A 14460-nucleotide genomic window follows, 5' to 3' on the forward strand; every position below is an offset into this window, starting at 1 on the left:
GGGTTCAGACGCTCAGTGGCTAAAACGAATGACAACTATCAGCTGCAGGTAAGAGAGAGGCCGGTTATTTTCTCACATAATAAGCAGTTCAGAGGGAGGGAGTCAAGGCTGGGGCAGTGACTCAACAAGGTCCTCACTGTTGTCTGTGTAGCTTGTGGAGGTGTTGGCTAACGGGTCAGAGGGGGCACCCCCGGCCAGCACATCTGGGTTCAAGACAGGAAGAAGGAACAGAGCTCTGCCAACTGTGTCCTTTCCCCCTTTTATCAGGAAGGCAAAAGCTGTTCTAGAAACCCTGAACAGACATCCACTCATATCTCATTGAGCAGAATTGTGTCATGAAACGCCTGGAAATGAGGAAGCCTGCAAAATTATTTTGCTGCCCCCTCCCCCAAAGTATAATTTCAGAATAGTACAAAAGAAAACCTGGAGACAGATGAGCAATGAGCACTGTTTGCTTCGATTAGCGCTTTGCGTGAAACGGAGATTGAAATCAACTTCTTCTCCCCAGGAGTTTCTCTAATCTCCTGTAGTGTGGAAGCCATCCTCAGAGGGCAGGACCTCTCCTTCCCCGGCACAGTTGAGGGTTGGGGGGTGGCTGTTGGAAGTGGCAGTCACAGGCTACAGAGCCCCTAGCCCAGACCTCTTCATCCTCTGTGATGCCACGCTGGGGCTTCTTGCCTTCCACCCTGGGCTGTGGCTTCTGAGCTCACTATGGCTTCAGCGGTCACTGTGGACATAGGGCTCTCGGAGGCAGTATCGGGGTGGGGTCCTGTGGGCACCGGAGGTCCGGCCACACGGCTCTGGCAGGATGGCATGCCCCTCATGAAGGAGTCTCGTCCCCCGCCTCAGGTCCCGCTTCCCTGGCTCGACCCGAGCCTGCTGGCTGCCTTCACTGGAGTCCTGCTGGTCTGTGTCAACGGACTCTTCTTCGGTTTCCCGTGAGTCTCCCACACAAGCCGGCAGTTTTCTTACAGAGAGTCAGAAAGGAAAACAGATCAGGAGAGTCCGGACAGGTGAAGTGTAGAAGAGGCATCAGGGAAGGGAGGATATTCTAGGCAGAGGGAACCCAATATGCAAAGGCACAGAGGCATAGAGTGCTCGGTGCCTTTGGGAGCTATTGGTGGCTGGTAATATTGGGTGACATTTGGTGGAGCCGCTCTGGATCTGTGACTACTCTGGCTATTTAGAGCAGGCTTTGACGTCGGTGAGTCCTGACCAGGTGGACTGAGTCCCCCGAGAAGCTTGGGCCCCCCGGGATCAGGACTGAGTCCTACTCTGGTCTCAGTTGCAGATGGCTGGCCCAGAGTGGGGAGTGGTTCTTTCCCATTGTCACAGGCCTCCCATTGTTCGTCCTCACCTTCAGCAGTCTGGTTTTCCTGAACTTCTCAGACTCTGACATCTTGCATCAAGGTGTGCTCTCGGGCCCTAGGTTAAGGAGGTAGCACCCTAAAGGCTCCTGCATGCAGGGATGATTCCTAAAGTGCTCCTCCCCTCTCACCTCCGTGGGTCTCAAGACCCCGTCAACCCCTATCCCCTTTGCTTGGGCCCTGCTTCTGGTGCTTCATTTCCCAAGCCACCAAGATGTGAAAAAACTGCAGTCTGGAGGCTTTCCAATTGCTCTGGAGGGGACGGCAGGGCAGGCCAGCGAGAGAAGCCAGCTCTTGGCAACCACTCAGTTCTGTCTTCTTCCTTCCCACTGCACACACTGCTTACAGCATCAATCACAGTTCCAAAGGCCTGAGTCATCACAGACTCCTCTGGCTGGAAGTCTACCTTCCCTTGGATTGCCAGCCTCTCCGAGTTTGGTCAGCTTTCTCAGTGGGGACTAGGATTCCCCTGCCCACCTCCTCCCCACCCTTTCCGGAGCCCTGTGATGCTGCAGGGCTGTCCGAGACTCCCGCCAGCAGCAGACTGATGAAGTGCTCCTGCTGCTGCACAATCCTCTTCCCATGCCAGGCTCCAACGAACAGGGCCCCAGGACGGTGCATGTGGAATGGGTGAACCACACAGCCTTCTGCGTGCGTGGTGCTCACAGTGCTGCTTCCACCGCCCGCCGCGGACGTACCCGTGCCCCTGGTGAAACATTTGTGTTAGGTGAGCGCCCCTCTCATCTGCCCCCTTCCGGCCCCCACCCACACCTGCCCAGCACCTGGCCGGTTCAAGAGGCCCACTTGCACAGGGGACCAGCAGCAGGCCTCAAACCACTTCCAGGACTGCCAAGGCCAAGGGTGGCAGTAACTCCCAGCCAGTCTTCGTCGCTCATGCAGCTCACTGCCTCCCTGCCGGCACCTGTCCTGGGAGGCTGGCCCCTGCCGACCCACGTGCTCACACGCCCAGGAGCATCCACATCTATGCTAAGCCTGGTCAGGCCAGGGGGAGAAAAGGCACCCCTGTCCTACCCCAGGGCTCGCTGACACTAGATGCCCAGGGGCCCCACACTGGCTGTAGGCCTGGCCTGGGGAGCTTTACCTGTCCTCTTCTGGTGTCCAGAACGCTGCCCCCTTCCCTCTGCCCAGGACTTAGAACATCACTGCAAGTGTGTCAACAACAGCATCGGTCAGTGCAACTTTGGCTTCTTCATGCTGCCCATCCTGTCCCTATGCCTCTCCTCGGGCAGCTTGCTGGTCACCTCCGTGGTCTTCCTGGTGCGCACGACTCACCTGCCCTTGGGCATGGATAGGGTCATCCCATCACCGCCAGTCTGCTGGGCCCACTTGGGGAGCAGTGGGGAGGGCGGGGACAGCCGAGTGGCGGGGTGCCAGGGGCGGAGCGATTGGTGGGCCAGGTTAGAGAGAGAGAAGGGTGAGGAGGAGCAGTCTGGACCAGGTGAGGATGGTAGGGTCGGGGAGATGGGTGGGGCTAGGATGCACTGTGGCAATTGGAGAATCTAGCCCTGTCTTGGGGGGAGGGTGCTGAGGGTGGCACCGAGACCAGGTCGGCAGGGTGGGGTGAGGTTTACCAGGGGTTGGAGGGTGGGGAGAGGATGGACTGGCTGGTCGTGTGCGGGTCCGTTAGGGGCGGAGTCGGGGTGAGGGGCGGGGCCGAGGAGGACCGTTGGGGGCGCAGCTCCTTAGCTCGTGGGCAGCATCATGGTGGCGGTATCCGCCACTGGCTCCCTGTGCCTCCCTTGGTGCTTCTGCTGATGAAGGCCAGGTCGGTGAGCGCCGCCCAGCGCTCCTACGAGGACAAGGTACGCGGGTCCCCGGGGGCGCCACGACAGCGGGCTCTGGGCGGTCACCTTGGGCCTTCAGGCCCTCCACACTTTCCGCCCTTTCTCCCCCGCCCTGGTCCTCATGGCCTGACCTCCCTCGATGGTGCCTCGTTAGCCCTTCAGACACAGATTCAGCTCAGATCTCACCTCCTCTGGGGCTCCGGGGTCCCTCTCCCTCCCGCGTGCACTGCGTCGAGGGCCTACTGTGTGCTAGACCGCGCGTGCATTATTTTGAGCGCTTGGCGTGGAAAGAGTAAGGTCACATCCTGCGCTCCTGTTGGTAAGGACCCTGAAGTCAGGGAAACTCCAGCCCGACGCCCTGGAACACTGAGAGAGGAGCCTGCCCTCCGGTGTGCAGCACAGACTCTGCAAGGGACTGGAGGCTTCAGAGCACCACGGTGTAGAGGGTTTAGGGGGGCAGAAGGCCGAGGGGAGGGCATTGCAGGTGAGGGGCACAGCATGCAAAAAGGCCGGGAAGATGGCAAGTCTGTCGAATATTGATAAGATGCTGAGGAGCAAGTTGTAATTGGAGCAGAAAGTGGATGGAAAATCAAGTGGACTGCTAGGGATTGGCCATAGGGAAACAGCCCAGATGTTCCGGTGGAGCATTAGTCTTGGTGCCGTGGAAACCTGGGAGCCAAAACAAGATTTTTTGTTTTTAACATGGAGTAAAATTCACGCTTTTTTAGTGCCTAGTTATAGGAGTTTTGACAGATGCATGCAGTCCTGTAACCACCACCATAATTAAGATTTCGAACAGTTCCATCACCCCCCCAAAATCTCTTAAGGCCTTTTGTAGTCAGTTTCTCCCGGTACCTACTGCCCCTGGAAACCGCTGATTTGTCTTCTATCCCTCTAGTCTTTCCTTTTCCAGAGTCTCACGTGAATGGACTCATAGCCTTTTGATTGCGGTGTCTTGCACTTAGCATAATGCGTTTGAGATTCCTCCATGTTGCAACTATGTGCGCTATTCCCACCTCCAGGACTTTCCAGGTGGCTTCTGCCTGCTCAGCTTTTCTCCCTGAGCTGCGTGTGGCTGGCTCCTTCTCATCTCTGAGCTCTCTGCTTCAATGCCCCTGCTCAGCTAGCCTCCCCCCGGCCCTGTGTGACGTTGCCCCCACCATCCGTCCTCCCACCATTGTGTAAGCTCCACGAAGGCAGGGACTCTTTGGGGCTTGTTCTCCGTTCCACCGTTCAACTGCCTGGAGCAGTAACTGTCTGTGACTATTTCTTGAATGAAAGAAATGACCCCGTGACAATTGCTATTGTCATTTCCATTGCATAGGCTTTTCCAGGCAACTAGGCTGAGAGAGTTAAGCACCTTGCCCAGGGTCGCACAGCCTGGAAATGAAGGAGCTGGATTGAAACCCAGGGGTCCTGAGGCTAAGCCCGTATTCTTCACCATTATACACACTCACTCTTGGTGTGTGTTCACGTGGATACGGGAGAGAGCGTGGAGTGATATAGACAATCAAATGCAGCCCTAAAGGGTTGTTTCGGTTGATGAAGGTGGGGATGGGCATGTCCTGACTGTTCAGTACAGAAGTGCTTGTGCAGTGTCTTGTGAGTGCTGGCTTGGGCACTCGACTCTTTCTAGTACCCGCAGTATCTACAGGCTCCTGTGTGCACCTCCACCGCACAGAAGCTGAGAGAGAGCAGGGCCTGAGCACCCATAGCCTGCCACCCCTCGCTCCATCACACTCATTTGTCTTCTTAGAAGATTGTCCCCCACCGTATTTGACTGCATCATCTCAGTAGATATGATGGGACAAAAGTGTTCTATCGCCTAAAGATCTGCCTTAGACAAAAGAAATGCCTTAAACAAAATTAAACGTGTTTCTTTCCTGCAGAGCATACTGGACCTTTTAATCTGATTTACATTATTAATTTCCAAAAGGATGTCATAGACCACAGCTTGTACAAAACTTGTGTTTCTGCCGACTCTGTTTTCACGATGCGCTCCTCGGGATTCTTATTCCAGGAACACACTTTGGGAAATGCTTGTCTAGCCGACCGTTTTGAAAACAACTATACCTTTAGCAACTAGCACATTTCCCACTGTCTCTGAAATAGCGAAGATTCCTTCTTTAAATAATGCAAACAATATCACAACATTAAAATTTTGAAAAAAAGTGGATGAGTCATAATCCTAGCTAGTCCCCAACCCAAAATTATTTTCCTTTTTGCGTATTTGTTTCCAGGGAGGTTAAGATCGTAAGCTCTGGAGTCAGAGATAGCTGAGTTCAAAGCGAAATTCTCCTTCCTGCTCTAGGACCTTGGACAGCTTATTTATCCTCTCATTAAACCTCTTAGCACAGCACCTGGCGTGTAGTATTTGCTCAATAAAAAGTCGTTTTAAAAAATATGCTGATTAGGGGCTGACCCGGTGGCCCAGTGGTTAAGTTCACGCCCTGTTCTTCAGTGGCCCGGGGCTTACAGGTTTGAATCCTGGGCCAGACCTACACAGCGCTCATCAAGCCGTGCTGTGGCGGCATCCCACATATAAAATTGAGGAAGATTAGCACGGATGTTAGCTCAGGGACAGTCTTGCTCACCAGAAAGAGAAAAAAAGGTGTAAAAAAACGTAGTTTTAAAAAATATGTTGCTTAGAGTGCATAGAGAGTATCTTGCTGCAATCATATTGTAAAGATTATATTCTGGTTTTTCATCTAACATTTCATCTCTGCCTTTCAAAAACTATTTTCATAATTATTTTGAAAATTATAAAATATTCCCAAAACAAAGACAATAATAGAGCAAACATAAAATATACCCGTAACCCATTTTAAAGAGTTTTACGAAATTGCTCATTTTGCTTCAAAAGTTATTTTTAGCAAAACAAAACATTACAGACGTATCTGAAGCCCCCTGTATGTACCTCCCGGATCCTCTTCCCTTCCTGACCTCACTCCCCAGGGGTAACTGCTATTCTGAAGTTGGTGTATATCTTTCCCAATCATGTTTTAATTTTTACAACATATGTTCACACTCAACATATGATATCGCTTTGCATCTTCAAAAACCTAGGCAAATGGCACCATCCCACACAATGCTTTTCCCACCCAACATTGTTTTCACGATTTTTATTTTTATCATGACAAACAAATGCTGCGGTAAGCATTCATGGATGTGTCTCCTTGGCGTGTATAGGGGAGTTCCTGTGTTCGGACCCGCCGGACTGGAATTGCTGGGTGTAGGAGATGAGAATCTTCAGTGTTGCAGATATCTAATTACCCTCCAAAGTGGTTACACCAATTTTTACTCCCACCAGCAGTCTATGAGAGCTCACAGTTCACCTCCAATTCACCATCACTGGGGAATCTCAGGCTTTTATTTTTGCCCATAAGATAGGAGTGAAATGATATTTCATTGTTTAATTCCCAGTTGCCTAATTCCTAACAAAACAGATAATCTTTTTGTATATTTATTGGCCATCTGGGTATCTTCTTCTGTGAATCATCTCTTCATATATTTTATCCAATTTCTATGGGGTAATTTTTCTTATGCTGCCTACTCATCCTTCATTGTTTAGAGGCTTGAAAATATCTTCTCCTGGTCTATGGTTTGGCTTTTAATGTTGTTTTTACTGTTTTTAGTTGTGCAGAAGTTTGTTTACCTTATGTGGTCAATCTTCTCCATGATTATTTGTGCTTTTTTCTGTTTTAAGAAATTATTGTCTACTCCCAATCATAAAAATCTCTCTCTCTATTTTCTTTTGTAAAGGTATTTACATTTTACGTTTAGGTACTTAATCCAGATTAAAGCTACTTTGGAGCTATTTTCATGGTTATTTATTTGCCATAGGGACAGGCAATTGTCCAGCATCTCTTCTTGGAGAATCCATCCTGCCCCCGATATGTGTAGCATCGTTTCATAAAGCCAGCCCCCGAGTGGGCAGTGGTCTGTTCCGGGCCCTCTATTCTGTTCTATTTGTCTACTTGTCAGGCCCCTTACAGTTAGTACCTCATAGCTTTAATTACTATCGTTTTAGCATCTAAAGCTAAAGTAATCTCTGGTAGGGCAGGTACCCTGCTTTCACTTTTTGAGAACTCTCTTGCCTTTTCTTGGCCTTGCACTCCTCCATATAAATGTTTGGATCAGTCCATTAAAAAAAAAGTCCTGTAGGGATTATAATTGCAATCATATCACAGGCATTTCACAAATGAATTAGTGAAAGGTTCAATAGCTCTTCGAGAATAGCTCTTTCTTAAGTGGCATTTAATTCAAGGAACACAAGAATTTATAAATGAAGGAGGAAGGGGTTTCGCCACATCCTCCAATGGGCGCCTCTTCCTGACGCCCTGTTTCCGGCACTGTTATCACTTTGCCCAGATCCCGAGTCATCATTAGAGTCTCTTTTACTTTCCCTCTTTGTATAGATATTTAGCAGATTGCCGGCTCTTTCTTTGATTTGCCTGTTCCCTAGCCTTCCCTTCCTTTCCCTGACTTTGCCCTGGTTCAGCCTCTTGTCTGTCTTGCTGGGCTGGGGCAATAACCTCCCGTTTATGACCCTGCTTCTCAAGACTTTTCTTCCCTGAAGGCACCCTGATTACTGATCAGTGGTCGTAAAGCACCATCCAGGCCCTCCCAATCTCAGAGCCCTCTGTCTGCTGGATCAAGTACAGCTCCTCTGCCTGACGCTCAGCAGGCCCCAGCTTTCCTGCCAAGCCCTCTCAACTGTCACCTGCTTTCCATCGGTGACCTTGACTCCTGCCAGATCCAGCTCCTCAGTGTCTGGGGAACCTGCCTGCTCATTCAGTCTCTATGGCCACCCCAGCCGTGCCCACTGCCTGCTCTCCACTCTCCACTTGCTACCCAACTCCAACAGTTCCACCTGGAACAAGGCAGCTGACCCGACGCCCAGAGCCAGAATGGTCTCCCTACTGTGAACATCCTTGGTGCTTCTATTTGCAGACTTTGTGGCAAAGCAACGTGGTAAGGCAGGGTTTCTCAAACTGAGCACTGTTGACACCCGGCCCAGATAATTCTTTGTTGTGGGGGCTTTTCTTTGTTTCCAGGCTTCATCCCTGGCCTCTGCCCACTACATGCCAGGAGCACCCTCTAGTTGTGGCACCTGAACCTGTCTCCAGACCTTGTCAGAAGTCCCCTGGGGGACAACATGGCCTCTGGTTGACAACCACTGATGCAAGGGAAGACTTGTACCCCCAGCTGCACCGTCTGAACAACGGGTTCCTGGAGCTGGAGGTGGCAGCTGCCTCCTGGCACGAACCACAGAGCAGCTACAAGGTGTCTCTGGACACTCTCTGGCAGTTGGCATCTGCTCTGGTTCAGAGCATCTGAAACGGGGCTGAATACTGCCCAAGGCCATGTCCACGTCTGCCTCCTGATGCACGCTGAGCACATCCTGTTGTTCAGAGAGCGTCTGCTCCTTGAGGTGACGAGATCAGAAGGAGGTTGGGAAAGCATTTAGGATACCATAGAGACACCTATTTATCCACATCTTCGAGGAAGTTAATCATGCAGTGGGAAAACAAAATACAACGTGGATATGAACCACATTTGCTATAAAGGTGCTAGATTCATTTGACTGTCGATGACTTAGGTGTCCAGGGAATAAACTGAGTCCCATCCTCTGCCTCTCATTTTCAAAAGCATTCAGTGATAGGATCTAGTGGGCCAGCAGGGTCAGAATACTTTCACAGGTTCATCTACATTTTAAGAATTTTATTGCTAGTGGCTACCCCTCTGGAATGACACAGGCCCTTTCCCAAGGAGGCTGTTGTGCAGGCGTCAAGGGGATTCTGTGGGGCTTGGATCATTCGGGCACCGTCCTGAGTCCCTGGATGGCCCTGGGGTCTGAAAACTGCTCCAGGCCAGTGTCCCCTGTTTGAGAGTTTTGAGCCTGGGATCTGTGGGAGGCCCCACATGCAAGTTTGTCTCCCGGGCTATGTTGTCACGTCCCTTCTTTGACCTACTGGCTCCGTGAGGAGTTGCTCTTCTCCAAGGCCTTAACCACGACGGACACTGGGCCAGCCATCCTCCCAGGCTCTCCAGGCTGGCCAGCTCAGGACCACCTCTCCTCAGCTCCTCTCAGCTGTCCTGACTCCCGCTGGGATGCTCATTTCCTCCCTTCAGTTCCCTCTGGGGAGGGTCCCTGACTCACCTCTCAGAAGCTGGGCTGCGGTGGGCGGGAGAGAGAAGCAGGCAGAGGGGATGCTGTAGCTGGTTTTCAGTATGTCCAGAAGATCTGCCGTGTACCTGGAGAGACATCAGCCTGCCTTCAGAATATGGGGACTTGGGGAAGGGGGAGGGTACCAGAAGGGACACCAGTTACTTGACACTCCCTCAAACACTCCTGGGTTCAGGAAGCCTGGCCATTTCCCCTCAAGACCTGTAGGGAAGGGAGAATTGGCCCAGGCTAGGGTGTCAGGCAGGCTGCCACGCAGGCCACAGGCAGGTCTGGCTGTGGTGTCCAAAAAGCCCACAGTGCATTCTCTCCACTTCCATTGAGGCAGCAGCCCAGAGGCTGGCTGTGGAGAAAGAGCAGGGTCTCAGAGAAAGAGCTTAGCACCCTCAGGAGCCTTAGCACCAGGGATGGGTCCCCAGCTGTTCAGGTCCTGTGCAAGTCCCCCAGAGTCCCCACCTCTGGGATCTTTCTTTCTCCAGTTGGCGTGCAAAGCCAAGGCTCCGAGGGCTCATGCACTGGGCCAAACCCACAGTGTCCCTGAGGACCTCATGGACAGCCAGACCATTATCAGTCCTGTCTCACTCTGTGTGCTGGGAGCCAAAGGGCCCTGGGAGGGAGGGAGGGACAGGCCAGAGCCATAGGGGCCACCGCTCCTTATCAACTGGCTACTGGCTCAGGGCCTGGTGCTCTCACTCGCCTGCAGTCCAGTTTTTTTTTTTTTTTTAATTTTTTGTTTATTGCAGTAGCATTGGTTTATAACATTGTAAAAGTTTCAGGTGTACATCATTGTACTTCTATTTCTGCATAGATTACATCATGTTCACCACCAAAATACTAATTACAACCCATCACCACACACATGTACCGAATTATCCCTTTCACCCTCCTCCCTCCCCCCTTCCCCTCTGGTAACCACGAATCCAATCTCTGTCCCTATGTGTTTGTTTATTGACACCACATCTGACTGGGCAAGAGAAACAATAGAAAAAATAAACAAGTGGGACTACATCAAACTAAAAAGCTTCTGCACAGCAAAGGATACCATCAACAAAACGAAAAGACAGCCTAACAATTGGGAGAAGATATTTGCAAACTATACATCTGATAAGGGCTTAATCTCCAAAATATATAAAGAACTGGGGTCCAGTTTTATCTGAGTCCTGCCTGACTGCGTGATCTTCTCTCCCTCTCCAGCTCTGCAGGCAGGCACTGAAGGGCAAGGAGGGGTGGGCAGGAGGGGGCCCTGAGGGAGGCGGCTCCCACTGGCCCTGTTGCCTGCTGGCCTTTCCCAGAGGACTCAGGCCACAGGTAGGTGGAGTGGCCAGTCTTCCCCTCTGGCTCTTTCCCTCTTGGAGCCTTTTGTGCCCACAAGTTCCCAGAATCTCTCTCAGAGTTCACCCCGGAGGAATTGGATCCTGTCTGCTGGCTGAGTTCCCTGGCTCCTGACTCCTCCCTGTCCCTAGGTGTGGTCCCTCCTGCCTCCCTCCCACAAATGCCTTTGGCCACCCCTTGCCCCTGGCCCACCCCGATCCTACTTCCCCCACTAAGGAGCCTTCTAGGGCAATGGTAGGGACAGAGTTCTCAATCCTCCCTGCAAGACCTCCTGGACAGCAACCCTCCCTCCCCCAGAACCTGTCCGGAGCTCAGGCTCTGGTGCCCTGGCGATGGGAGAGTCAGGGCTGAGGCCTAGGCTGTGCTGGTGCTGTTGGCCCGGCGTGTGGAAGGGAGGACCAGCTGGAAAAGCCAGATGAGGCCTTTGTGGGTTTCCCAAAGCCCGGCCCACCACATGTAGATGACGGGCTTATCCAGCCACACAGCAGCGAAGGTTGCAGCAAATGCGAGGGAGGCTGTATTTCAGAGGCAGAGGTCCTGAGTGAGATTTCTGGGCATTTTGACACATTTTGAAAAACTGACAATTTTTATAAGCCGATTATATGCTTATGAACTATTTTACTGACTGGTGATTTCTCTTCTCTCTCAAAATAGATTTAAACCTATCTGATGCAAAAGAGTGTGACCCTAGGTTCCTGGCACAGGGCCTCACACATACTCAGTGCTCCTTAGAATTGGTTGCATGACTTATAAAGTAATAAAATCATGGCAACAGCAGCCGCTAATGTGTATTAAGCTTTTATGGACCACCAGGTGCTGTGTGAAATACAATATGTTCCTGATCTCATTTCAATCTTATAAACACTCTTATCAGGTAAATACTATCTTTATTCCCAATTTCCAGTTAAGGAAACTGAGTTTCAGAGAGGTTATGACATCAGATTGGATAGAAAGCTGTGGAGGTATGGAGAGAGCTGAAGGGACCTGCTATAGGGGCTCTGTTGAGGTTCGGGTGAAGATTTGTGATGGTAAGGAAAGGACTCATAGGGGGTCAAGAGAGTGAATTCTGGGAAAGCAGAGGCGGCTCTTGCCCTGGCTGGGGAGTAGATGCGATCAGAGGAGGCAGTTACTGCTGTGGTAGCAAGAGGACTCCCTCGGCCTGTCCGCGAACACCTCCAAGTATCTCCCCAGGGTCAACAGAATCCTCTCCCTCTCTCAGCCTCCCCCTAAAGTACATGCTGGGGACAGGACAATGCAGGGAACCAGGAGTCTCAGGGGCCCCATTACCTCCTGCGGTGGGGATAGAGGCACAACAAAGAATGAAGGGCACTGAGCCCCAGAGGGTCCATCACCTTGGCAGCCCTGACAAAGACACAGGCTGACTCAGCTTCCTCAAACTATGTGCACAGAGCGCTCCCTGGGTCGTTCATCTCTAGCCAGCGAGAGGCCTTGAGCTTAATGGGCCAAAGCTCTGAACCTTAGCCTGCTCCAGAGCGGATAACAGGGTGCTGAGGATGTTCTCCAAAACTTCTTCAGGACAGAGTTGGGGGTGGGGGAGGCAAGAGAGGTGAATTGAAGAGCAGGAGGGAGTCGGGAAGGGAGGCGGCTGGGCTGACACTCAATGCTCCCACAGCTGGGTTGTAGGGGCTGTGAGGTCTGGGGGAGACTGGCGAATTCTCAGGATGGCTGAGGATGGCGGGAGGAATGGCAGGGTGTTGGTGAGAGGGAGGACTTTAGCTGTGACGGGGTACTTCTGCCCCACCCAAAGTCCCGCAGTGGCTATCTTCTGTGCAGGGTGACCCGTGACTAGTCCAGGGCGATGCCCTGACTCAAGGCCAGCCCATTCATAGCTCAGCTGTGGCAAGAGAGGACGAGCTGGACCAGCCAATCAATTCTTCTCTTGACAGTTTTGGACTGCTACCTCTCAAACACTGATTTTTAGAGCCAAGAAGAACACAGCTTCCTTCGTTTCATGTTTTTGCCTTAATTTCCCTCACAAAACTGTATGATAATGTGATACGACACCTATCCCTTCAGTTTGGCTTTCTCGGTGTAAGGGTCATTTTTGACAGATAAAAATACGCAAAAGAAACCTGAGATTCACCGTTTTTTCCCCAGGACTCCTCAATCATTTGATGTTTAAAAGCTGTGCTCTCTCTTTTCAACAAATTCTTATTGAGATAAAATTCACATAACATAAAATTCAGCATTTTCTTCTTTAAAGTGCATAAATCAGAGGTTTTGAACGTATTTGTAATGTTGTACAACTATCTCCATTAATCTAATTGCGGAATCTTTCCATCATCCCAAAAAGAAGCCTCATACTTCCCAATTCCTCCTTCCTCCCATCCCCTGGCAACCATTAATCTACTTGCTGTCTGTACGGTTTTGTCTCTTGTGGATGGTACATCTAAAGAGAATCATACAATATGTGGCCATTTGCATCTGACTTCTTTCATTGAGCATGTTTTCAAGGTTTATTCATGTCACAGTATGTATCAGTACTTCATTCCTTCTCATGGCTGAATAATAGTCTGTCATACGGATATGTCATATTTTGTTTTATGTACTCATCATCTAATGGACATGTGAGTTGTTTCCCTGTTTTTGGCTACTATGAATAATGCTGCTACTTCGCTGAGCTCATTTGTTAGCTCTGTGTGTGTGTGTGTGGGTGTGTGGGTGTGTGTGGGTGTGTGTGTATTGATTAGGGTTTTCTATATACAAGATCATGTCATCTGCAAATGGATATAGTTTTACTTCTTCCTTTCCAGTGTGGATGCTTTTGTTTGTTTTTCTTGCCTAACTGCTCTGGCTAGAACTTGCAGCACAGTGTTAAATGGAAATGGCAAAAGCAAGCACACTTGTCTTGTTCCTGATCTTACGGGGAAAGCTTTCAGTCCTTCCCCATCAAGTACAATGTTAGCTGTGGGGTTTTCATCAATGCCCATTATGGGGTTGAAGAAGTTCCCTTCTATCCCTGGTGTGTGAGCGTCTTCATCACAGAGGGGTGTTGGATTTTGCCAAATGCTTATTCGCCATTGAGATGATCATGCTGTGTTTTCCCTGTACTCTATTAATATGGTGTAGTACGTTGATTGACTTTTGTGTGTTGAACCACTCTTGCGTTCCTGGGCTAAATCTTACTTGATCCTGCTGTGAATCCTTTAATATGCCCCGGTTTCAGTTCTCCAGTATTTTGTTGAGGGTTTTTGCATCTATATCCATGAAGGGTACTGGTCTGTAGTTTGTATGTGTGTGATGTCTTCATCTGGCTTTGGTGTTATGGGGCTACTGACTTGCTAGAATGAATTGGACAAAGTCTTCCTTCTTCTGTTTTTCGGAAGAATTTGAGAAGGATGAGTGTTCATTCTTTAATGTGTTGAGAATTTACCAGGGAAGCCATAGGCCATTCTTTTCTGAAGAGCCTACCATGTTGTCCCTTCTTCAACGTTTAGCTGTTTTAGACTAGCTCCTTATCGGTTCATGGCCGTTTGGGTGACTTCAATGGTATTCTAATATCACTTCTATAAACATCATTAAATTCTGCTTCTTTTGCAAGATTTTAAATTTCACTTTGCAGTAAGTTTTCATTACACCTGCACTTGGCATTGTTTTACATTGCAGTTGAGATGGGAAATGAAGATGCTACTTTTGAGTGAAAGGTGACTTTGGGTGGGGCCTCATTTCTTGTTCATGAGTGAATATTTTTGCGTTCTGGTGTTTTTGTTTACTACGTAACATGCTAACTTTAGGGATTCAGAGGTTG

The 14460-nt window shown here is 50.1% G+C and overlaps 1 protein-coding gene across 1 annotated transcript in view; it reads left to right on the forward strand.

Annotated features, from left to right (window-relative positions):
* The first annotated feature begins 711 nt into the window (after window positions 1-711).
* The window catches only part of LOC147915154 (uncharacterized), a 31106-nt gene continuing 17357 nt past the window's right edge, over window positions 712-14460 (forward strand). Inside the window, exons 1-4 of the mRNA XM_087440158.1 lie at window positions 712-938; window positions 1883-2094; window positions 2491-2645; window positions 3016-3190. Coding sequence (XP_087296284.1) covers window positions 712-938; window positions 1883-2094; window positions 2491-2645; window positions 3016-3190 — 769 coding nt within the window. The remainder of the gene's footprint in view (window positions 939-1882; window positions 2095-2490; window positions 2646-3015; window positions 3191-14460) is intronic.

This window comes from Ceratotherium simum, chromosome 15, assembly GCF_057802395.1.
Source record: "Ceratotherium simum simum isolate JZ-2026a chromosome 15, ASM5780239v1, whole genome shotgun sequence".
In the NCBI taxonomy this organism is placed as follows: Eukaryota; Metazoa; Chordata; class Mammalia; order Perissodactyla; family Rhinocerotidae; genus Ceratotherium; species Ceratotherium simum.